General features: G+C 51.5%; 5 protein-coding genes across 5 annotated transcripts; 2 read left to right on the top strand and 3 right to left on the bottom strand.

Annotated features, from left to right (window-relative positions):
• Window positions 1-2,144: 2,144 nt before the first annotated feature.
• Window positions 2,145-3,559, top strand: T069G_05316 (uncharacterized protein; the record flags this gene model as incomplete). Its single annotated transcript, XM_056172526.1, has 5 exons — window positions 2,145-2,391; window positions 2,474-2,554; window positions 2,618-2,734; window positions 2,798-2,845; window positions 2,919-3,559. 5 exons carry the CDS (start codon window positions 2,145-2,147, stop codon window positions 3,557-3,559), a joined length of 1,134 nt encoding a protein of 377 aa, XP_056029384.1.
• Window positions 3,560-4,293: 734 nt separating this feature from the next.
• On the bottom strand, window positions 4,294-4,752 carry T069G_05315 (VMA21-like domain-containing protein; the record flags this gene model as incomplete). The annotated part of the gene is made up of 3 exons (XM_056172525.1): window positions 4,294-4,430; window positions 4,498-4,589; window positions 4,661-4,752. 3 exons carry the CDS (start codon window positions 4,750-4,752, stop codon window positions 4,294-4,296), a joined length of 321 nt encoding a protein of 106 aa, XP_056029383.1.
• Window positions 4,753-5,544: 792 nt separating this feature from the next.
• Window positions 5,545-8,742, top strand: T069G_05314 (uncharacterized protein; the record flags this gene model as incomplete). The annotated part of the gene is made up of 2 exons (XM_056172524.1): window positions 5,545-7,480; window positions 7,580-8,742. 2 exons carry the CDS (start codon window positions 5,545-5,547, stop codon window positions 8,740-8,742), a joined length of 3,099 nt encoding a protein of 1,032 aa, XP_056029382.1.
• Window positions 8,743-10,631: 1,889 nt separating this feature from the next.
• Window positions 10,632-11,489, bottom strand: T069G_05313 (uncharacterized protein; the record flags this gene model as incomplete). The annotated part of the gene is made up of 1 exon (XM_056172523.1): window positions 10,632-11,489. One exon carries the CDS (start codon window positions 11,487-11,489, stop codon window positions 10,632-10,634), a length of 858 nt encoding a protein of 285 aa, XP_056029381.1.
• A 5,727-nt stretch (window positions 11,490-17,216) lies between these two features.
• On the bottom strand, window positions 17,217-19,616 carry T069G_05312 (uncharacterized protein; the record flags this gene model as incomplete). Its single annotated transcript, XM_056172522.1, has 5 exons — window positions 17,217-17,464; window positions 17,546-18,206; window positions 18,267-18,347; window positions 18,387-19,247; window positions 19,326-19,616. 5 exons carry the CDS (start codon window positions 19,614-19,616, stop codon window positions 17,217-17,219), a joined length of 2,142 nt encoding a protein of 713 aa, XP_056029380.1.
• Between the last annotated feature and the right edge of the window lie 2,552 nt (window positions 19,617-22,168).

Genomic DNA, 22,168 nt, shown 5'->3' with positions numbered 1-22,168 from the left:
CGTCTAGTTTTTCGTATTTGGCGCAGCATCATTCGTCGGTGTCGGGCTAGTCCGAATCTTGGGCCATCGTCATCGTCCGTGCTAATCAATTTTTTTTTTTTTTTTCCTTTTTTTTTTTCACAGCCGCCGCATCTCGATTTGTCGCCTTTGGGTGGCGCCGAGACACACACGCGCTCCACTTGTTTATATTAACCAAGACAACTGCATGCGGTCTGAGACGGGCGGTTGTGTCATCGTCGCTCAAGAAGCCGTCAGTGGAGCAGGGGAAACCGGCAGACCAGTTCCAGGAACTCCGTATCGTCAGCTAGCAGCTCCATAGTATTTCGCACCAAGCCCTGTAGTGGTGTGCAAGCTCTTGGCCTCTAGCCACTCGCGTCCTCAGACGAAGAAAAAAAAGATAGACAGACGCCAGAAGCCTGCCCAGCTGGACCAAGCTCCTGTTTCTAGCTTCCGGCTCCAGCAATCCAGTCCCCCCTGGGCTAGGCCGCGCTGTACACGTACTGGACTTGTGTTTGATGCTGGACTGGACGCGGAACAAGAGCCAAATCCGAGGAACAAAGCGCAATCAATTGACGTCAGCTCACTGATGTGGTGACAGAGCGTCAGAGTACACGTTTGATGTGACTGGGACGGCACCAGCCACATGTCGGTCGATTCACTAGCCGCACCCCGTTTTCCGCAGCTCAAGTACCTCACCAAGTACCTGTACCAGCACCAGTGGCTATAGCAGTACCTGTGCCTGTGCCGGTGCCTTGTGCCTGGAACTTTGCTTGCATTGATAACTGTGCAGTAAGCGGCAGGCCAGGCCAGGGCCGAGCAGAGAGGCACGGACAAGAACTTCCGAGGCCGCTTCATTCGCCCAACCTCGAGCTGTGAAAAATACAGTCGAAACGAGAAGAGAAGAAAAGACGGGCCCAAAGAAAAGAAAGCATCGACTTCGGAACAAAGAGACTCCAAAGGTGGCACAAGCTGCGCGCATTCAGCTGCTTACCTACGGGTACGAGCACGACTAGTTGGTGCTGTAGCTCAGCCACAAGGTTGTTTGCAGGCATCGGATCGACCATCAAACCATCGTCGTCGTTTTCATCTGCAGCATCGCAGTCACGACAAGCTCTCCCCATTTTCCCTTGCCCTTCCATCTCCATCCCGGCTGCGTTTTTCTACCTAAAGTTGTGTTTTTTGTCTTTTTGTCCTGTCCGAACTCCATCTCACCTCCTTCGTCTGTTTAGTTCTTCTCTTCTGTTATCTTCTTTCTTTCTTTCCTCTCCCCCCTTTCCGTTCCCCCCTGCCCACCGTCGTTCTGCATCGCTAAAGGGCTCTTCTCCCTTCGCCTTGCTTGGTTCTTCAAAAGCAAACGTCACGCCGCTTCTTGTGCCCTGTCGCAGCCCTGGTACCGCTACCAGACTATTTCATTCCCTCCTGTGCAGCTTCCAGCAACTGTACAAGCGGTTGACCTCCCGTTCTCGGCATTCCCCAGCGCCGCTACCAGGTACCAAACGCGTACAGACGCAGCTCCCTGGCCTGCAGCACTTCCGCACACCCCTCCCCCCCTGGCACGTCGTTCTGCTAGCACTAGATTCCCTCTATCGTTACCCGCTGCCACGCAGTTCTGGCACCACAAGCTACTGGGCTACAGCTTCTTACAGGCTGCCCAGTTTCCACTTCTGATAGCCAAAAGGCTCCGGAAGCATCGTTCGCCTCGCCCCCAACCTCTCTTCCGCCAACCTCTTTTCTCCTCCCCCCAGCCCATTCCCTCCCGGCGACTCGTCAACACCATCGCGAGAATTCCAACGCCAGGAATTGTCTCTGTTGGCCGTCTCATTTTTTGGGCTCCACGCAAAACCGCTTCTTCTGGCCAGTTTGCTCGTCATCCTAGCATTGTTTCGACTCGACTCAGGCTGCCGTCGACCCGTGCCCGCCCCATTTGTGCTTTGGACAGGGGCCCCCGTAACATTAATTACTAGCACTGCTGTGCGACGACGACAAGAGTCAACCTTGGACATTATCGTCCGTCCTCTCTGCGACCCGCATTGATCGCTCGATCCCCACGACCGTGCCGAGTGCCCTAGGCACCGTCGTCGCAAGAGCCCCAGCTATCTCGTCTAGCTCAAGATAAAGAAGCTCCAGTCCCAGAATCAGGCACCATGGCGACTCCGGCAAACAAGGAGCGCCCTCTCCCGTCGCCTACTCAGCAGGCCTTCTCGTCGCAGTCGGCGCAGCAGCAGCAGCAGAGGCCCAATTCGCGACGATTTAGCTTCTTGTCCGACAAGTCTCGCAAGAACAGCGTCAACAACAACAAGATCGACCTGCACGAAACGCACGCTGAAAAGGATTCTAGACGCCTCCACAGCAAGGCCGATCCCACGTTGGCCATGAATGAAGCGGAGCCTTGTATGTTATGTTCCTCTCCTCAGTACCGCGCCTGAGCGGCCTGCTCGCTTGGCCGTCCTTTTGCTGACACTTTGTAAAATAGCTGTCGAAGCTGTGATGACAGCGTCGTCACTGTCTTCTCTGCGCGCCATGCAACACAAGGATTCCTACGGGAACGTGATAGGTACGTGATTCTCCTTTGTCTGATGCCAATGGCAGTCGTCACTTACACTCCATTCTACTTTAGCCGACCCTGATTTGTCCAATCCGACGCGCAACCGATGGGAGCGACCTCTCGACACCATCCGAAGCTTTGAGGCGGCCATTGAAGGCGACTATGCGCGCAGGTCCATGCATCGTTCAGGTATGTTTGCTTTCAAGGGGGAGCTTTCATGAGAAGCGCCTCGAGCTAACCCTACTTTTTTAGAAACCGACCCTGCTGCGAACTTTAGCCGTCGAAACAGCTACTATAAAGGTACGTTGGTGTGATACTCGCTGTTGGAGCTTACGCATTAGTTATTCTAACACTATTTGTTTTGTGGAATTAGCAAATCAGCCACCACGATTTCCTCAAGATAGCTACTATGGTAGCCGTGCGGCTTCTTTTCGAGGAGAGGAAGGCCCATACGGAGGCCCACCACCTGTCTCGACGAGGAACAGCTACTACGACAACCAGCATTATAGCAACAATGGCGGCTACTATACTACGAATGCAGGCCCTAGCGGCTATGGGCGCCGCCCGTCGCGAGAGCCAAGGATGGCTTCCGAACCACACCTTCGAAACTACGGCCGAGAGCAAAACGTCTATCCTTTGCCTCACAAGGATCGCTCTTATGAGACAGTGACATCTGCGGCCGCCAGTGGAAATTCCGACCCCGCAGGCTACCAAACCGACCCTACTAGCAGTGATAACAGCTCGATTCATCGAACTTCTCCGGCTAAGCAAGTAAACGACTACGGCATCGCTTTCAGCCAGTCCCAGTCCTACAAGGCTCCGACCTTGACAGTGAACCTAAACCCTCCTGGAAACGGTAAAATGCCAAGCCCACCGACTGCGAGCTACCAAAATCCTCTCCCGGCGATCCCTAGAAAGGAGGCTTCGTTGCTTAAGAGACAGGTCTCTACTACGCCGTCTGGAGGAGAGAAGCGAAAGAGCTGGTTTTCTCGCCGGTTTAGCAAGAATTCCTAAGTCTTCTGGAAAGTCAAATACCCGATTACATCATCATCATCATCATTCCTTTACATTTTCCTTTGAACGCTCTACTGGACTTGGCTCCCTTTTGTTTGTCTTCTGTCTGTTTGTTTGTTGAGGTAGAAAAGGCTCCATTAAGTTGCTTCACGATTGGTTTTTTGGGCATTCATTGCTTGTTGCCTATAATCACGCCATTATTGCAGGTCTAGGAGAGACGAATACGGCTGGGCGGATACCATCATTTTTGCTTTTCATTTTTCTTTTTCTTTGCACCATTGGGAAACTCGTTTGTTTGAAAGAGCTCTATTAGGAGCGCTTAGCACATGACATTCTGGACGAGGATGGGTATATACGCGGATAAACTCCGTATGTGGCGTTGAGGTGTTGATAAATCCTTGCCGTTGGCTCTGACGGAGAGTAATAGTCTGCTTCAGATGTATGGCAAGAAGAGCATGGATCTGTTCATGGCAATGATGCTAAATCATCCTCCCGTCGACTAAGCTGATTGTGGCATATAGACGTGGTCTCCTGAAAGTAAGATTTCAGGAATCCGCATGTTGATGATGACAGGCTCTACAAACATAATGAATAGGAGATGTCTATTTTTTTCTCGTGTTTTTTTCTATTTTGAATTCTTTTTTCTCTAAATTGGAAAAAAATTGCTTCTTGTTCTGTCTCGTGAAATGTGATATTAACAACTATGATACGATGCGCCCCGCACACCTGGCTATTTACTGTGTCTTTTTGCTCTCCGGTTTTGTGCCCTCTCTTAGATCTGTTTGATCTTCCTTCATGGCTACCACTATGTATGAAATAAGCACAACGTTGGCCAGCACAGCAGCCATACCACCAGCGAGCGACGAGTTCCCTAGTAAAGAAAGGTAAATCAGTTACTAACTCTGCACTGGTCTACGTCAAACAAGAAGGGGCGCTACCGTTAAAGACTGTATGGACGGTCGCAAAATATGATCCAATGGGGATAATGATCATGGCGGCGGAGAAGCCGAGGAGCTTGTAGATGACGTCTCTGGTGATGGTGAGGGGGGGGATTAGTTGGAATGCGCATATGTGTTTTCTTTGAGTTGAGAGTGCTCTCACTTTGGGACAGCGGGGCTGATGTTGGACTTTTCCTCCGTGTCATCTTTTTCGAGGATTGTCCTTTCGGAGTTGACGATGCGGCGGGTGGCCATTGTTGATGGTGTCGGTGATTGGTCGTTGGAATGAAGGTCAGAGAGTTGCTGGGTAATATTGAGATTGAGACTGAGATTTAGATGAGATGAGATGAGATGAGATGAGATTGAGATGAGGCCCCCGTACTAACGAAACAAAGATTGATGGAGCTCTCGCCAGAAGAGGGTCCCAGCTATTCTTATCGACGCTACCCGTTAAAGTGGCTGGGGCAAATGCCAATCTGTACCTGCCCGTGCTTGCTCTCACGCTTTCGAGGTCTTTGTTGTCTTTTCTCTCTTTGTTGAAACTCGATCTTCTCCAATTCTCGTTCTTGTTAAGAGCCCTTAAGCTTGTCGTCTCCTGCTACTGAAGCAGTCATGTTGTCCTTCTAAACTTCCTCCAGCCACCGGATCGAGAGTAAAGTGGTCATGTGACTTCGCGACTTGGTGTTCTAGGCACGGCGCGTCTCGGGTTGTCACGAAAATTGTTGCAAAAAAGTGCCACTTTGTTGCGCTTCAACTAACACCCGCCACCAGTTTCTTCTTCGGCTTTCCCCGTTTGTACGATCTCTACGCCACTTTAGATCTGGGCATCTGGCGGGCGGGTGCTTCAGATCGCTTTCTGACCCTGGTTGATTTTTTTTTTATCGTTTCCTCACTTTCGTCTCACTTCTATCTCAGCTCTGCATCAGGCTGCGGGCGGGAAGTTTTAGCTTCTTTGTCTTAGAGAACGAAAATCGCTTTTCCTCACTAATTGGCTCCTCCACTCTCGCCCCCCTGAGGAAGAATTTCTTCTTTCTCTTCTTCCTCATCATGGCACGAAGCTCATCACCGCTGCCATCAATTGCGCATCTCGGCATCGTACCGCGAACGCCTTCTCTCGGACGAGGACGATTACAACCGCAGGCGGAAGACATGGATGAACTGGCTGGAGACACGATCCCTTGCTCACCGTCAGTCTTCATGAAAGATCACGACACCACCCAGGCGACGCAGGTCCTTAGCCGTCCTGGGCTTACAATGGCCGGGTCTTCCTCTCCCGTCCCGAGCGTAATTGAGGTTCCTGCATCGTCGCCATTCCAGCCAAAGCTGCAGCAGACGCGGTTGGGCTCTCGTCTGGCACCGGCCGGCACCGTCTTCCGCCCCCCTCGACCACAGCCAGTCTCTGAGAGGAGACCAACTCCAGAGCCTATTAATCTCATCTCAGACGACGACGACGACCTTACGCCACCCAGAGGGAACATCCGCCCGACCAATTTTAAAGCACAGATTGCAGCCTTTGCTTACAAACAGCCCGCATCTTCCATCGACGAAAAGGAGACAACAAGGAAGCTACGGCAGATATTTGACGTTTTTGGCGATCGATACCCGTCGGATAAGGTTAGGGAAGCTCTTAGGACGTGTAAGAACGACTTGGACGATTCAATAGAATGGCTGGAGCGCAATGTACCGCGCCAGACTCAGACTCAGAGCCGGATTGCGAACCCTCCTTCGAAACCTACTGTCAACCGACGCTTGGTATCCAAGGGCCAAATGCTTTCACTTTCAAAGCCCGCGTCTCGTGCTACTTCTCCTTCCGTCACTTCTGTCACTTCAAGTCCTCCCAAACCACAACCCCCGCCGCCCAGGCGCCGACTCATGCAAGGGCTACGCAAGAGACGTGCCTCTACACTCGAACCTGACGTGGAAGAACTGCCCAAACCAGCCTCGAGCGACGATCCGCTAGTCATAGACCTGGTAGACGACGGCAGAGAAGAATCGTACGAGGCAGAGGAATCCCCGCCAGCCTCCCAGGAAGACGACGACAAGGTGCTTGACTGCATCAATGAGAGTAGTGTTCAGGAGCTAGCAGCCATGACGGGCATGAAGGAGGATCTTCTTAAACCCATTATCGACAAGCGCCCCTTTCACGACCTGATGCAGGCCAGAAGAGTGAGCGTCAACAAGAAGCCTGGGGCCCGCAAATCTGCCAGGGTCAGTATCGGAGAGACGGTTGTGGATGCTGTCGAAGTATTCATGGATGCCGTTACCGCCATTGACAAGGTCGTGGCCAAGTGCGAAATCAAAGGACAGGCAGTTAAAGGAGTCGTCGATTCCTGGGACCTCAACATGTTTGGTCAGAACAAACGCAGCACGAGGTCGACTCCCTCCGATGACGATGCTCCCCTAACGCCGACGAGCTTGAGCAGTACCAAGTACTCAAAACCATTGGTCCCTCGTCAGCCGAAAATGATGGATGGACACTGCGTAATGAAGCCATTCCAGCTCTATGGCTTAAACTGGATGTCGGTCCTCTACAACTATGATATCGGCTGTATCCTTGCCGACGAAATGGGTCTCGGCAAGACCTGTCAAGTTATCTCATTCATGTGTCATCTCGTAGAGGAGGATGAGAGAGAACCCAAAGACAGACGGCCATGGCCAAACTTGATTGTTGTGCCACCCAGTACATACAACAACTGGCTCGGCGAATTCAAGAAATTTGCACCTGGATTATCCGTGATAGGGTATCGAGGGTCTCAAGCAGAACGTGCCGAGATTGGTTACATGGTTGAGCAAGATCCTGATTCCTACCATGTCGTCCTGGCTACATATTCACAGATTAATTCTGAAGAGGACATTGCCGCCATGCGGTCATTTGACCTCAACGCAGCCATCTTTGATGAGGGGCACAAGATGAAGAACCCAGAAACCAAGATCTACAAGGACCTTCGAAGAATTCCATCCGCTTGGAAGATGCTGCTTACAGGTAGGTGCCACCAAGCCCACTTATAGAGGAGATTCGATATGTATAGTGAAGAGGCAGTTGTAAAAGGACTAGAGAGCTGACTATGGTATCATGATGCAGGCACTCCCGTTCAGAACAACTTACTGGAGATGACTTCGCTCCTGAATTTCATCAACCCGAGACTTTTTGACGGCTACATGAACCAGATCCAATACATTTTCAGCCAAAAGGTCACAATCCGCGACGTTACGAATGGCGCTTTCTTGTACAGCGAGCGAGTCAAGCGCGCCAGGACAATCCTCGAGCCCTTTATCCTGCAGCGTCGAAAGGATCAGGTTTTGTCTGATATGCCTCGCAAGATTTGCACCGTTGTCCACTGCGACATGCCCAAGGAGCAAAAGGAGGTGTATGATGAATATGAAGAATTGTTCAAGATGGAGCCATCACAGCGCACTACACGAGGGTCCCGTGGTCGTCAAAACGATCAGAATAACGTGTGGATACAGCTGCGAAAGGCGGCGCTGCACCCGCTCCTCTTCCGCCGCCAGTTTACAGACGAGAAAATTACAGAGATGGCCAAGATACTAATGGACAGGCTCCCACAATCAGAGCTTCATCAGCCAGATATCAAGCATCTTATCCAAGAGCTCAAGAACTCATCCGATTTTGAGCTTCATCTTTGGTGCCGCGATTATCCCCGCTTACTAAAGGAATTCGACATCCCCCCTACAACAGAGCTTGACAGCGGCAAAATCAGAAAGCTCCTAGATCTTATCAAACAGTACCAGGAGAATGGTGATCGAGTCCTAGTCTTTAGCAAGTTTTCGCGAATCATTGAGCTTTTGCAAGAGGTGCTCGCGCGCAAGGACATTGATCATCGCGTGCTCATGGGCAACACCAATGTGTCAGAACGACAGACACTGATTGACGAATTCAATCAAGATACTAGCATCCCCGTCTTTTTACTAACTACGGGTGCGGGTGGCACGGGCATTAACTTGACGTCAGCCAACAAGGTCATCATCTTTGACCAGTCGGATAATCCGCAAGACGACATCCAGGCGGAGAATCGTGCCCATCGCCTGGGACAGAAGCGAGACGTGGAGGTAATCCGGCTCATCTCAGCGCACACCATCGAGGAATTGATATACAAGGCCTGCCAAAAGAAGATTGAATTGGCAAACAAGGTTACCGGTGCAATTGAGGAAGATGCCGCAGACGCGAGCAAGAACCTCGAGCAGGAAGTTCGCAAGATGATGGAAGAGCAAATGACGCCCCCGTAGGTCGGCGAGGCCAGTCCGTTCTAATCATTGCCGAAACCTTGGTCTTCTTAATCTTCTTCTATTTTGTTTTTTAAAAAGCATCATCTTAATGAACGGCATTTGAAAGAGCAGCATGATCAAAAGGAGCGTTGAAAGAATTGAGAGCAAGAGGATAAAGAAGAGGCATAAATGCATGCGTTAGCTTTAACATCATGAGTCTGTTTTGCTACGTTCTTGTTTTATTTATATTTTTATTTGATTTTGTATGGATTATATATATGTCAACCAGTTATGCGATGGGCCTGGTTGGTGGGCGCGGATACCAACGCACACGCATGATACAGTGCTGGTATAATGTTGCTTTGCAATTCAGAATGAGATGGCAAGATAACTTTGTCATCTACTTATGAGCTTTATTATTTTTGGGAGAGTGAATAGAGGAGAGGAGGACGAATGGCTGGGGAGATACAAAGTAGTAATTACATATAGAAAGCGAAAAGAGATTACGTTGATGCCAATGTTAATAAAAGGGTGAAAGCAGATGTAGCGAGGTGATTGTATCTGCAGTAAAGATGTTAATCTGGATCGATCAGTCAAGTGACCATTCACTCTACTAGCTGGAAGCAGATCCCTTGAGAAGGTGTACGAGTATTGAGCTTACAAACTGAAGGGGGTGGGAGAGACAGGCCCGAATGCATATTGAAGGCTCCCTTTAAACTAACCCACGGAAAGTCACGGCGTTGGGATGGCTGGAGTTGGGATTGAGAGGTTTATACTCCGTAGATGGTGTTCCCTTCATGGATTGGGAGTGTTGACTCGTTTTTAGTGATGTTTTGTTTCCCTTTGGCTCTTTTGAAAGTTTGCGCCCTTGATATGTTATACTCCTGTTGTTTTGACTCTTGTATTAATTCATGTTGAGGTAAAAAGAAGGCTTTCTCTGATGTTATCTATATTTGTATACAGAGTTTTACATACGAGATAATAACCCATTGAATTAACTACTAGTTTCTCTTCTCAAAGCTTGCACGTGCCAAGTTGAATCTGCTGAGCAGTCTCAAAGGCACACATATTGCAAAAAGGTAAACTGCGAAAGGAGTAAAGTGTATTTGTCCTCCCTTGGCTAAAGGGGCGAGGAGGTTGGAAGCGTGGATACCTGGGGCTAGGTTCAACAGATCGCCTTCTTTCGGCGGATTTAGCAGCTTGTTTGAAACAAAACGTGGCTATTTTTTTCTTCAAGGGATTCGTTAAAGTGGTTGCATCGATGGATCGTGGCGATCTCTGAGTGGTCCCTTGATGACGTTTCGAGGGCGCCCATCTACACAGACTACGGTAAAGTAAGTGGCTGTATCGAAGGTCACGAAGAGGCAGAAACTCATAACAGTTATTTTGACTTCTTTTTTTCATTGTGCTGATCCAGCTAGTAATAGTAATAAGTAATAAGTAGCGGTAGTAGTAGTAGTAGTACCGTAGTAATAGTTGTTGTAATAGTCCAAAAAGTAATAATATCCACGGCACCCAATATCCAGGTGTGCCTCAATAAAAAAAGAAAAAGCGTACAAGTAATAGTAGGTAGTAGGACCTAGTAATAGTGAGTCTCCCCATTTCCTTTGTTTTTTTCCCTCGACGCCAGTGCCCCGAAAATATGCGCTGTTTACAGGTAGATGATGAATTGACAAAGTAGGACGTTGTTGTTGGTACAATGCTTGACAGGATTAAGAAAGAGGTAATAAGCCAACAAAGCCATCTGACAAAGGAAAACAAAATAGTTGTCGAAAAGACAGACATATTAGTAGGTAGGTAGTAAATAATACACCGCTAGCTTGATCAGATTCGACGGCTCCCCCACAAAAGTAGACAAGGAAAAATAAGTGTAGCAATAAAAAGGATTGTAAGTGAATGATAGGAAAGGCTCATCGCCAAGTCGAGTGAATTCTCGCTCGCCGACTCCTCGTCTTGACTCCAATGTCGCCGTTCATGATGAGGCTTTTCCAGCGCCTATTGACGCTGTGCCGGTCCTTGCCCAGACTTCGCGCGCAGTCTTTCCACTCCATCTTGGACAGCTTCAGCTTCTCGAGCACCAGCTCAACGAGGACGCGGTCGTCTTCGACGCTCCATTCAGTGCCGTCCGCCTCAACCTGGACGTCTGTGCCGGGCTTTTCCGTCTCCTGGTCAAGGGCGCTGCCTTCCTGGAGGTGAACGTTGTGAAAGTCGGAGCGCTCGAGGCCCAGGGGCAGTTGTTCGGGCGAGATGCGCGCGCGCTTGGGTGTCGACGGCGCCTGCGGCGATGACGATGACAAGGGCGGGATTTGTAGTGCCTCAGCCTCCAGCTCGGCCTCAGTGTCCATGTCGGACTCGTCGTTGCGCCCCATGTCGTCGCTGTCGTCGCGCCGGCGTTTGTTGACGCCTCTCGGAGGCGCGCGCTTCGCAATCCTCTTCCTTGCCACTGGAGTCTCGTCGCCTTTGCCGTCCGTCTTGGCGGCGCGCGACCGCAGGCGCAACTTCATAGGCGTCGGGGCATGTGCGAGGGGCGGCGTAGGGAGTTGCGTGAGGGTGGGCGCGGGCGCAAGCGCGCCGTGGTCGGTGTTGGAGGCGGTCATGGAGATGAGAGACTGGAGGGAGCGGCAGGTGTTCATGATGTTGTCGATGGAGTATTGAGCAGACAGAGTCGTTGGGCTGGACGGCGGCGATACGAAGCGGCCAGCCTGTGATCTGGCTTGAGGCGCGGCGTGCGATCCGCCATCGCAGGAGAACGCGGACGGGAGAAGCATGTTGATTGATAGTGTTTTGTTCTTTTCCTTCGCAGGTAATTGTAGTATTCTATAGTTTTGGGTCTCTTGGGAGAAACGTCTTTTGAGTCTTTGCGCCCAGCTGCGCTTAGATGTTGGTTGTTGTTGTCGCGACTTGGATGTTCAAGGATTCGCGCTCTCACAAGCCAGCAGGCAGACCTGATTGACTACGGCGACAGAAGGGAAGTGAATGGACGCTGACTGCACAGTTGTAACTTGGTAATATAAAACGGCGTAATGGATAGTAGCGGATGCCAGCAGCCGAGGGTGGGCGAAATTCGTCGTTGTTCAAAGGAATGAAGCTGTTGTTATTGTTGTTGCAGAAACTTGGAGATGCGGGAGCGGGAGGGCGAAGCGCAGGTAATATGAGCGCTGGGCGGTGCCTGGGGGGGATCATGGATGCGACATGGCAGGGGGCCATCCGTAGAATTGGGCGTTAGTGTTAGCGTTCCCAGAGGACCCTTCAGGCACTAGAGACAGTTGGCAGCGGGAGGGTCGAAAAGGGCCAAACAAGGTGCAAAAAACTGGGCAATGGCGGGCACCGTGCGAGCGACGCCTGGAAAATTCAGCACCAGGCGCCAATATTCAGCGACAGGGGGTCGTCCTTTAGGGGGCCTTGACGGCCTGGAGGGTCCGGCTGCTGCCCTGGGACAGGGGTTGGTAGTAGCCGGATGCGGATTGACGTCTGGCGCGGGTCTGAGGTAGCGGGCGGGTAGCCGTTGAGTACTTGCTGCGTACCGTTTGCGCGTAAAGTGTCTTGAGACGAGACTGCTTTCGCACTGGCAGCAGTACGGCACGGGTACCTACAAAGGAGAATGATGCACGGTGCTGTTCTGGCAGTTTGCACATGGTTTCCGCCAATACTCTCTCCCAGTAAGAGGGCCCACCAGTCCAAATGCGGCGATGGCACTTGGTGCACTCTCAGTTTTTAGTGTCGTTTGCATCTCTCTCACCTCTCCTGAGATTCAACCTGATGTTCACTGACAATCAAACTCTTGTTTCCGTTTTTCCTCTCTCTCCACAAATCTGTTGACAAACAAGGACGAATCCATGCCCGTACAAATCACTACAAACATACTCAACGATTTCTCAATCCGTTCGCCAACGTGCCGCTGCACCGCCTCCCCCGCAATCTCTCGCTCTTGGGCCTCGTGTTTCTGCTATTTTTTGTGTGGCCTCGTGTCTCTTCACCAGCCCAAGTCAGCCCAAGCTCCTCATGCAAGCACTTTAGGCGCGCCTTGCAGGGCCATGAGGGAAAAACCGCTGGTGCAACATTCGGCGGAGCTTACAGTACGAGCTCCAGCCTCTATCCAGGCTCACGGCGGGCTTCAACACTGTGCCGCATGCGGACACGGACGTTGGGCACCTCTTTTTTGCGAATCTCTGTCTCGCCTTGTCCCTCGTCGAAGCCCTTTTGCTCTCCCTCGCCAAGCCCTCTAGACCTGCCTGGATCAACCCATTGCGATTGCTATCTGCCGAGAGTCAAGTCGTCATCTGCAAAGCATTGCGGGGGGCTGTCTTGGATCTGGTCTCACGGGAACGCCCTGACAACAGGAGCCATGCGAGAAAGAGAAAAAGAGGAGGCAGAAAGGCAATTTGACCAAGCTGCTAGTTTTGGTCCATTGAGGGAGCCTCTGTCTCTCTCGCCTCTTTTTTTTTTCTTCAGCAGCTGTTTCTGCCCCATCGGTCCCCATGCGTCTTGTCTCGGTCACACACACCTGCACACTTGCTCACATATTCTCTTTTCGCCCTCTCTCCCACTCTCTCTCCACTCACACTAGCTACATGCAAGTAGCACCAAGTTTAACAGCTTTCAAGCCCATCTTTAGTGGCACGGGACCAAGAGGAACGGCTCGCCCTTGTTAGTTCAACTCCTCTTTTCATCAGATGCAGCAAAGGGACGGAAGACCCAACGTTGCCAAGAGATGGCAGACCAGATGAAATCGGAAACGCTTCGTCAAGTGACGATTCGATAGCTCCTCTGTTGATTCCAGCGCATTCTGATCCAGGGACACTGTGATATTGGTCATACAGTATATTGGTCTTGCTACAGCTCTACGCCATGCAAACCAGCATCCCCCATGTCCACCGTGAATGGGATCTGCTCTTTGTGCCCGAAAACGTGCGGAGCCCGGGCCAGATTCCGGCATAATGCGCCGCTGACAAGCTCTTGTTTCCCCTCTGCCTCTTTCGCTTCGTCTTCCCCGTGTTGCACGTGTATCCCGGCCGACTTCTCGTACTGTATGATGATAACGATTTCGATGGTTCCCCAAGACAGAGATGTGCACGATGCCAGTAGCGTCATCAATGAAGTCAGTGCCTCCCTCTAAACTGGAGTTGCTGCCCTCCCCCCTGGTATACAATAGTTGTTCCGAGTAGACCGTGAGCCCTTGGAAGGAGTCAAGGTCAAAGCCATTGCGATCTCGATCCCTCTTCTCCTTTCCATCATGACGCAGCCTTTCCAGCTGATCAATGGTTTGGCTTACTGTCTGGGTTGCCCGTCGTAGAGGTCATGATTGCGCAAGACAAGAGACATTAACTTGTTTGCCCGTTCGTACGTGCAAGTGGCTTGGGATGACAAGCACACTCCGAGCTGACAAGCCGAAGGGAGGGAGGGCAGGTGTTTCCTTCAGTGCCAATAGCTGGCAACTATTGGCACCGCCGATACCCATATCCGACGAGCCGAGCTCGTGTTCAAATGTTCACGGTCAGCTTGGCCGTATTCTACTCTACTGAGACTATCCTAACCAGCTTAGTACCGAGTCATTGGCACCAGCCTACCATTACCTTTCTCCAAGAGCCGTCCATCCGGACAAAAAGAGCTTGCCATTCGATGCCCTCGCATCGGCCTTTACATAGCCGCCGCGAGCCAATTCAGGGGCCTATCTGATCGAAACTCATCGAAACTCGGCTTCATCTCCGCACTGAGGTCCCAATTGGCACATGTGAGCGTGAATTGCCTCACATCGTGATCACGTTGTGAGGGGCTCCATCACAGCCATTATCGATACCCGCCTCAGCCATGGCCTGGTGACGATTGAAACGCGCCTCCACGCGTGTCTGACGCGCTTTGACACGCCCCATTAATGACGCAGCCTTGGAAACACCGGCCAATAATGCATCACGGTTCGGTGGGCCGAGTGACCAGCCCCCCCTGCGAAGCATATTCCGCTTAAGAGCTTGCAGCCACAGCCGCCACAGGGTGCATGTCAAGGGTTTGAATGGGTCCCTTGGCATATTCGAACATGGCCGTGAGAATGGAAGCCTCTCCATGGAACGAACATGGCAAGCTGTTCACTACATCCCGGGTAGTTGGACGGCACGGCATATGGATGAGTGATGCCGAGATGCCACAGTTATGCCCAATAGTGCATACAATGGCATATCCTCAGCATCTCGAGTATTCTCCGACTTTTGATAAGAATCACATGCAAAGTTCCCTCCACTGTACACGGACTTTGCAATTTGAACATTCAATTGCCATAAGATCGACCCATGATGGTCTCAGCTCTGTGGAGCTTGCAGGGGTAACAAGCTGCATAGCCCGCACGTGTCATTGTGAAAAGCGCCGGGCCAACCTTAGTCCTGCTTCCAGGCAACGCATGACATTATCATCGCGGGTTTTAATATAGTGACATGTGTCTGCCAGGCACTCCCGTTTCACCATCTGTCCAATCGAGACGCTCCGGTGACGACACATGTGTTGGTCGGTTCCGTCGACCAGATATCCGGGCTAGTCGAGCTTCAATATTGTTCATCTCTAGCCTCGTCGCAGATTGACTGCAAGGCAAGTTGAGGCCTTTGGGCCAAAGAGTGATGAACTTGTTTGCATGCTTTGTGTTACGGAAAAGGGCCTCCCCCGCATGCGCCTTGATGGTAACACAGACAGATATGCATCAACTGACTGAGTCCAGAACACATGAACTTTGGTGTAACCTCGGGGGAAGCTCGATCCGTACCGAGGCCGTCATTGCGGACATGTTACGTGATACTTGGCGGGACGATGAACCAACCAGCTGTTGGTATGCCAAAAGCAACCCGCCCTCGCAAAATGGTCACTCGCCATGAAATCTCATTCTCATCCCGCCAACCAAACATTACGCAGCGTGGCCAGTTCGTCATCCCCCGTCTCCGTCTTTCTTTTCGCTTTCGTGTCACTCTATGTACTTCAGGATCCCAGGTTCCACGATGCCCTCTGGAAGGCAAATATACAGAAGATTCACGCATATCCGCGGTCATCTTTCAAAGTCCAACCAAGATCTATATCTATATTAGTATTTACTCCCGTAACTGTATTCGTCCAGTACTCAGTATTATTTACAGCACGGGATGCTGAACAGCAAAATTGGGGTGCTGGATAGGCATTCCCAAAACTTATCGTCTAGTAGCGGATTATCAGTGAATCTTACACAAGAAGATTCCACCGTGTAACTTCCTTCTTTAGACTTCTATTCGTAATGCTGCAATGTTCAGGGTATAATTAATACATACCACAGCCCCTTTCAATAATAACTATCCCCAATTACCCATCACTCTAATATATCAAATCTCCATCTCTAAGAAGCAACGAAGAACCACATTGTCCACCAAAACTACAAGCTCTCAACACCATCAAAGCATCACCAAGCAAAAGAAAAGAATCTCACTATTCAGGTTTCATTCTCTAAATAAAGACGCAGCATGCAATGCCCATATTATCTGCCCCCAAGCAGGATGCATTTTTTTGCTACTTAACTTGCCAACTCCCTCTACACAGCAACGCGCGCGCGCAAAAAAGTGAAAAGCAGAGCCAATATCCAATAATACACACAGCTTGATGCAACTCCCATAACGCCACCGTGAGCAATACTAAATTGAAAAAGAAAAAGGAGAGGAAAGGGGTAACAAAGAGTCGTAGGAAAATAACACAGCGGCAGCACAACGCTGTCCAATTTCCATCCCTCTGCAGTTTCTTCTCAACTATGCAAAGAAAAACAAGACGCATCCAAAGAAGAACAAGAAGAAAAGTGCAGTGGTAGGCTCTCATTCCCCTTCGAAAACAAGACATTAATCTCAAAGGCGACAAGGAGAGTCTCTCCCTCTCTCCGGCCTCGCCTTCGTCGTATGTATATATAAATAAGATGAAAATGAAAAAGCATTCAGTCAACTTAACAATGCCTGCTGTATCAACCTTTTTTGAAGAATTTTTTATTGTTTGCTTTGTTTCCCCTTCGCCAGGTGATGTGTTTTTTTGCGAGGGAATACAGTCCTCTAAGTCAAATCCGACCTTGTTCCCACCCTCCTATCCGTCTCTCCATGTGGTGCTCTAAAAGGCCCTGCATCGATAAACCAGAAAATTGCAGCATATGCTCTCAAAATTAGATATAGATCAAAACTTGGCATAAACGTCGTGAGGCCACGCCCGTGAATATCAAAGCTTCCAGGACAAAAATCGACGCGGGTATGCAGAGAATAAGAAAAAAGGCGGGAAAAAAATATTATCAAGGAGAGTTTTCGACGGGTATCCATCTCTCAAAAATCCAAGGAGAAAAGTCGTCAGAAAGTTTCCAAAGCTCGCTTGTTCGTATTATTCATGCCGCGGCCGCCTAATCGTTGCTCTTTTTTGTTCGTGTTATGTCGTTCTTCCGCCTGAGTTTGATTTGAGTGCAAGGTAATCATTTTTCCTCCCTTCTTTTCGTTCTTCTTTTTTTCCCTTTCGTTCCCAGCTTCTCACATGACAACACAGTCCTTGTCGTCTTTGCCTCCTTTTGCTAATTTGCCGTTTCTCGGGGCGCCAACTTCCATGGGAGTTCCCTGGCCGCTCACAGCTGCTTGGATGATGGATAACCGCTGCTTGGCTCTCTCATCGCCTGCGTCTGCAGCCTTGACGTACCAAACATTAGCTTCCAGAATGTCTCGTCTGCAGCCAATGCCCATCTCCGTAAAGTATCCAATGGCGTACTGAGCCTTGACGTAACCTGAACAATTAAAACAACATAATTAGTGATCATAGTTGATGAAAAAGTGAAGATGACTGAAGAAGAAAGCTTTCAACTTACCCATATCGGCAGACCGGCGAGCCCACTCATAAGCCTCTTCCTCGTCCTTTTCTAGCATCGGCGGAGCACCAACCATGTACCAGGCACACAAGCCCATCATGGCGGGAGCGTGTCCACGTTCAGCAGCACCAGTATAAAAGTGAACGCTAAGCGCCGGGTCTCGCGGACAGTTGAGATGACCATGCTCATAAGCGTCACCCATGCGGAAGTTGGCCTCTGGGTGGCCCAGCTCTGCAGCCTGTGTATACAACTCAGCCGCATAGTTGAGGTCGAGAAATATATCGTCGCCATAGCCCGTCTCGTACAAACATCCCAGCTGGTAAGGGGCGGCGTTGTACTGCGCATCAGCAGACTCTGCAGCCAGCTTCAGCCACTTGATACCTTCACGATACCTCTTCTCGCCCAAATCTCCGGAAAGGCATGCCTTGCCGAGGCGGGTCATGGCTCCCGGGTGCCTCTTAGAGGCAGCCGTGCGTAGAAACTGAACCGCCTTAGCAGGGTCCTTTCGGCAACCCCAGCCAAACTCATAAGAAAGAGCAGTTCGGTATGCGGACTCGGCGTGGCCATGCTTGGCGGCAAGGACAAAGAGAGGGAACGCTTGGTTGTAGTCTTCTTTGCCTTTGTTAAAGAGCCCAGAGGCATAACCATCGGCCAGGTAGTACTGCGCAAACGGATAACCTCCACTGGCCAGGCGCTGCAAGATCTGCTTGGCCTCCCGGACCAGTTCAGTAGGGCTAGCCACGGTGGCTTCAACAATGGGGCTGTCCAGATCGCGGAACGGCTGCGGGCTATTCTTGCGGCCCTTGGGATCAGAAAAGTCCAGCCCCTGCTCCTGAGCCACAGAAATCAAGAAGACAGCGAAAGAATACTGAACAGTAAAATCGTTGGTTTTCTTGACATTCTGACGGTACATCTCAAGTGTCTTCTGTACACTGAGCAGCGAGGCATTGTTGCCCACGACACCACGAAGCCCCGAGTTGTCCATAGTGATGGGCGGGGGAGCCTGCTGGGGATAAGGAACATTGAGAAGCTCGGCATATGTAGAATTACGGACATCAGGCGACTTTCGCGACTGGACTGACGGAGCGCGCATATGTGAGCCACCAGGCATCAAAGCAGGCGACCGCCCTCGCTGCCCCTCAGAGAGCACAGAGTAGGCAGATTGGGGACGCGGCAGGGAGCTTCTGCTTATGTTGTTGGACGTGGGAGTCAGGTGGCGCTTGATATTGCCTGCGCTGTCCACCAATTCCGGGTTGGAGGGAGTGCGAATGCCATCGTTCGGAACACTTGATACGCGGGGTGGATATTCCTGCTTGCGATACTGAAGCTGCTGCATCGACGCGCCTCGAGGCAAGTTGCCCTCGATGATGGAGCTGCCGGGAGAGTCTTCGTCGGGGATGTACTCTGGTCCCTCGTTTATACCCGATAATGAGCTTGCGCTCGTTGTTGCCGATGATTTGAAAGAAATAGGCTCTTGGGAGGGGTTGGTCGTCTCATCGGACTCACGGCTGTTTCTGTCCACTTCCTCCTTTCGCACAAGATCCCGAGGGCTCGTAGCAGCCGAATCGGTTCCATTGACCGTAGCGGCAGGTGGAATAGGCGGAGGGGCGCGGTCAGGTGTGGGCAGGTTGCTCTCAGCAGCAGTCGGGCTAGAGACGTCATCCTGGGACGACTGTTGCTTTGAGGTTTCAAGGAACGGAAGCTGTAAGTCGAGAGAACCCGAGACGGGGCTGCTCAGCAGTCCTGTAAACGGTTCCTGCTCTTTTGGGGGAGCTACTACCTCTGGTTGTTGAGGCGCATCGTTGAGATTCAAGTTGAAGCTCAGGTCAAGTGGCTGAGACCAGCTATCATGCGCCGAGTTCGTCTGGCCGGGAGACACCGGAGCTTCCTGCGGTGATGCTACCTCTGCAGAAACGACCGCTGGAGCTGCCTGCGGTACGGGCTTCCGCACGGTCCCTGCGACTGGCTTCCTCGGTGGTGATAGGGCCTGTGGTATGGAAACTGAGTCTCGTTGACTTGGCGAGCTGGGAGAAGTTGCAGTTGGGGGCGGCGAAGCGGTGGCTGCGGCCATGATGGCGGCGGACAGACCGGCACGTCTATGAGCTCGTCGTCTCCTTGGCCTCCGCGGGCGGTCAAGGGTAAAAATAAAGGAGAGAGTTCCGTGGCAAGAAGATGCGTCAAGCCGTGGGAGAGGCAGGCGCTAAATGATGCCGTTTAACTAGCGAATGGCGAAACGAATGCAAAGGCGCTGCGGGCGTTGCCGCTGCGATCTCCTCTCTTTCTCTGGTTTTTTAACTTGGCCGTAAAACGATGCTAATATAATCGATGTATTCCCTTCTCGCGGCGACAAGCGATTTGGCGATGCCGAACGCAGCTGTATTGCGCGCCGAGGTCTGCAACTCTGTTCGTTGGTGCGGCGTCTAGACAGCGGAGAAAGCGAGCGACTGGATGGGCGTGCGACGGCGAGACTGCGCTGGGATGTGAGCAAAAGGAGCGCACAAAACTGAGAGGCAAAGGGATTCAGCGAGAGGACAGCAGTGATAATAATAATTGGCCCGGCAGCAGCAGCTCGGAGGAAGCTGGAAATTCGCTGGCTGGGGGGGTGGAGGAGGAGAGGCGACTGGAAGTTGGGGGAGAGGGCCGACGATATTCAGCGAGGAGGGAAAATTCCACAGCCCGAGACAGGCAAAGACAAGGTACGCTCTTGGTACCTACCAAATGAGTAAAGTGGAGGGAGCGCTACGGCTCAGCGAGGGTACAAGCACTAGCAGGTGCGGGAGACGCGCAGGCAGGTTACAGGTCACAGGCAGCCAGGCCAAGTACCGCCAGGTATTGAGTGCAGCGGGCAGCTCAGGTCCAGTATTTACGAGTTGAGCCCAGGTTGCCTGCCTGTAGCTGCAGTGGATGCACCTGCTGAGGTCCAGCCGGTGCTCCGTCAATCAAATGGATTGATGCAATGGATTTGATGTACAGTGAGTGGCAGGCTACACCTTGTAGTCAATACTATTGACACCAAGTACCAGGTAGTACCAGTCAATACCCGGACCCTGATATTGAATCAATAAATCGACACAAAGGGATGGTAGTTGTGCCAAGCGGTGCAGTCGCTGCCCGTTTATCAGACACTCGTTGAATGGATCAAATCAAATGCCTTCAATGCTGTTGGTATTAGCATCCTTCTGTCAGCACCCATGGCATGTGGTGGCGTGAAATACAGTAGCGCCAGAAAGGGGGTAAGGTTAGGTTGATGGGCAATACGGAGCGGGCAAGGTTCAGTTAGCACCCAGGCTGGGTACGAGTCCATCCATTACTTACAACGAAGGGTTGAGAGAGCTCTTACAGGTCCATACCTCAGCCCAGGGCCCGGCCAAACCTTAGTTCCTGTCGGCCGAAAATAAGTGATCAAAGCAATCTGGATTGAATTTGCCAGCGGGCGATTCGGTGGGCGGGCGCTGCTAGCGGGTTCGTGGGCGCCTCCAGCAACGGTCCAGTCGGGGGTTATGGCTGTTGAGTCGTCACTTTGCACCTGTTTTGGGGGGACGGGATTTAATCTTGTTTTTAAGCCAGGCACAAAACCTCCCAAAACAGCGTCCACCAGCTCCAAGATGGAAAGGACAAGGCAACAAAAGTCTCGTCAATGCACGCCATTGACTCAAGTTCAGCTCCAAGGCTTCCACGGCGGCTCTGGTTGGTGCTACAGCTCCTATCCAGAAGAGCTGAAGGCTAGAGCAGTGGGGTTTCCTGAGCAGAGAGCCTCATCATCCCGCTAAGGGGAGGAGAGGGGGAGCAGAAGCGCCGAGCTAGGAAGGACGAGCAAGACAAAGAGCCTCATTCAAGACCAAGGAGAAACAAAGCGTGAAGCAGGAGGGGATCCAGCTGAGTGCGATTGAGCCTTGGCTGGGCTCCGTCTCCGTGCCCTTGATACGTGGCCCCTCTCACAAGAGGGATCGAAATATCGGTTTTGCATATGTGCTCGAAACACCAAAGATCCTGCCGATGGCGTCGAGTGTCTAGCCTTGCTGTTTAGGCTTCGACTAACACTAGCGATTCTCCATGCTTTAGCAACTGCCCTCTAGCTTCAACTTGCACATCAGCTCCGGGCCATAGCCCCAGCGCCAGACAAAACTGTTGCGTCAATGCCAAGCCCAAGCTCCATATCTCGAGCCCACATCGGCCTTAGCACGATGAAGCAATCGGCGCGGCGAAGAGGGAAGAAGCTCACAGATGTCGAAGTCGTGAGTGATTCCGTCAACTCAGGTCGCGGCTGTAGCGGATACGAGCGTATCGAAAGCGCAGTTGTGGGCATTCAAGCACCAGAACCTGTCGAGATCCATACAGGCACGGGCCCTGCGTCGAATCCCCGTACATCCTACACAGCCTTTTCCTAACGCATGCACGTCTGACGAGACCAGACCCCGGGCTCGTAACCTTCTCTTGCCGGCTGTCATGCAACGTCCCAAGGCCAACACTTTGGGCTTGCATTACCGCCATACTTGTGCTCGTACAAGTAAGTACAGAGTGCTCCGTAGGCCGTGATACATATGGACAGCACCTAAGTAGGTACGGATGCAATGCAGTCAACCGCCAGCGAATTCCTCCTTAGTTCGGGAAGCCGGCTTTGCG

The sequence above is a fragment of the Trichoderma breve genome, chromosome 3 (genome assembly GCF_028502605.1).
Source record: "Trichoderma breve strain T069 chromosome 3, whole genome shotgun sequence".
NCBI classification, from domain to species: Eukaryota; Fungi; Ascomycota; class Sordariomycetes; order Hypocreales; family Hypocreaceae; genus Trichoderma; species Trichoderma breve.
The sequence above is the reverse complement of the archived record's forward strand: the minus strand, read 5'-3'. Positions and strand labels throughout refer to the sequence as shown.